Source organism: Calidris pugnax, unplaced genomic scaffold (genome assembly GCF_001431845.1).
Source record: "Calidris pugnax isolate Ruff unplaced genomic scaffold, ASM143184v1 scaffold205, whole genome shotgun sequence".
NCBI classification, from domain to species: Eukaryota; Metazoa; Chordata; class Aves; order Charadriiformes; family Scolopacidae; genus Calidris; species Calidris pugnax.
In genome coordinates this window covers 288,647-290,358 of record NW_015090943.1, presented here as the reverse complement: position 1 = coordinate 290,358, position 1,712 = coordinate 288,647, and the positions used below count along the sequence as shown (strand labels likewise).

At 56.4% G+C, this 1,712-nt stretch overlaps 1 protein-coding gene across 1 annotated transcript in view; it reads left to right on the top strand.

Annotated features, from left to right (window-relative positions):
* The window catches only part of LOC106893691 (REM2- and Rab-like small GTPase 1), a 9,678-nt gene that overhangs the window by 7,585 nt on the left and 381 nt on the right, over positions 1-1,712 (top strand). The window contains exon 6 of the mRNA XM_014951865.1: positions 1,594-1,707. Within this exon, the coding sequence (XP_014807351.1) occupies positions 1,594-1,707 (114 nt within the window). The remainder of the gene's footprint in view (positions 1-1,593; positions 1,708-1,712) is intronic.

Genomic DNA, 1,712 nt, shown 5'->3' with positions numbered 1-1,712 from the left:
TTAGGGTGGAGGGGCTTAAAAAAAAAACCAAAACCACCCCGAAAAGAGGGGAAATCACCCGAAAACGGAGCTTTTTCCCATGGCCGGGAATGGGCCGGGCAGGATCCGGAGCCGAGAGCTGGAAAACAATGTCAGGAAAACCCCAAAAAGTGCTGGAAAAACAAGGAGCGTCTCGGCCTCCACCTCGGAACGCGGCCCCGGCTGAGATTTTTGGGTTCAGTTGGGAGGGTTTGGGGTAAAAAAGGAGAAAAGGCACTTTAAAAATATATATATATTTATTTTTTTAAAAAAAGTAAGTGAAGGGTTCTAAAAACCCCGTCCGAAGGGTTCGATCCGGCGCTTTTCGAGGGAAAGATGGAAGGATCCGGCCCCGAGCGCGTTTGAACGGGAGGCTGGTTTGGGATGGAAAATAAAACCCCCCAAAAAAATAAAAATAGGGCAAAACACCTAAAATGAGGGATTTTGGAAATGCTGGGGGGAAGGACGAGGGGGTGACCCCATGGTGGGGACCCCAAACCGCCCCGATGTGGCGGTGGGATTTGGGGCGCGTTCCCCAAGTGCCGATTCCCAGGAAGGATCCTTGGGGAAAGTGGGATTTTTGGGGTTAAAAAAGTGCAAAAAGGGGGAAAGTGTTGGGAGAGCAGCGGGATTTGGAGGGGATCAGGGGGCGCTTTGCTTCCCATCGGTTGGAAAGGGTGAAATCCGGTGGGAAAGGGAGGTTGGGGGGGGCTGGGTGCCCCGGCCGGATCCTGCACCGCCCGGCCCAAGGTTTGGGGTGTTCCTGAGGGTGGGGAGGGGACGGGAATGGGATTGGGATTCAGACTGGGATTGGGATGAGAGGGGACGGGATTCATTTGGGGATTGGGATTCAGATTAAGGTTGGGATGGGGACAGGACCGGGATGGGGATGGGATTTGGGTTGGGATGAGGGTGGGGACGGGATGGGACGGGATGGGATGGGGGTGGGACTGGGATGGAAATGGGATGAGACAGGGGTGGGATTGGGATGGGGTTGGGATTGAGATGAGGGTGGGGATTGGGACTGGGATGAAATTGGGATGGGGATGGGTACAGGATGAGGATGGGGACTGGGACAAGGATGGGATTGAGCCAAGGACGGGGATGGGATTGGGATGGGATAGGGCCAGGACAGGGATGGGATTTGGATTGAGATGAGGGTGGGGATGGGAACAGGATTGGGATTGGGATGGGGATGGGGACAGGGATTAGGATGGGAATGGGGACAGGGATTAGGATGGGGATGGGATAGGAATGGGATGGGATTGTGCTGAGGAGGGGAATGGGATGGGATGGGATGGGGACAGGACAAGGATGGGGATGAAAATGCAGCTGGGGACAGGGACAAGGCTGTGGTGGGGCAGGGATGAAGATGTGGAGTATGGTGACGGTGGTGATGATGGTGATGGCCACAGAAGTGCTGATGAAGCTGGGGCCGGTGACAGCAGCGGTGCAGGGGCTGCAGGAGGTGGAAGGGCTGGTGGCATGGAGGACAATGGGGCTGCAGATGCAGAGGGGGGTGATGGGGGGGTGGAGATGGAGGGGGAGATGATGATGCAGATGTGGACTGGGAAGGTGATGGTGCTGGAGGGGCTGCAGCTGCAGCTGGTGATGGAGGTGTTGATGGCAGTGGAGATGGTGATGGCCGTGGTGGTGATGGCAATGGAGGTGGAGATGGAGATGGCTGGGGTGGG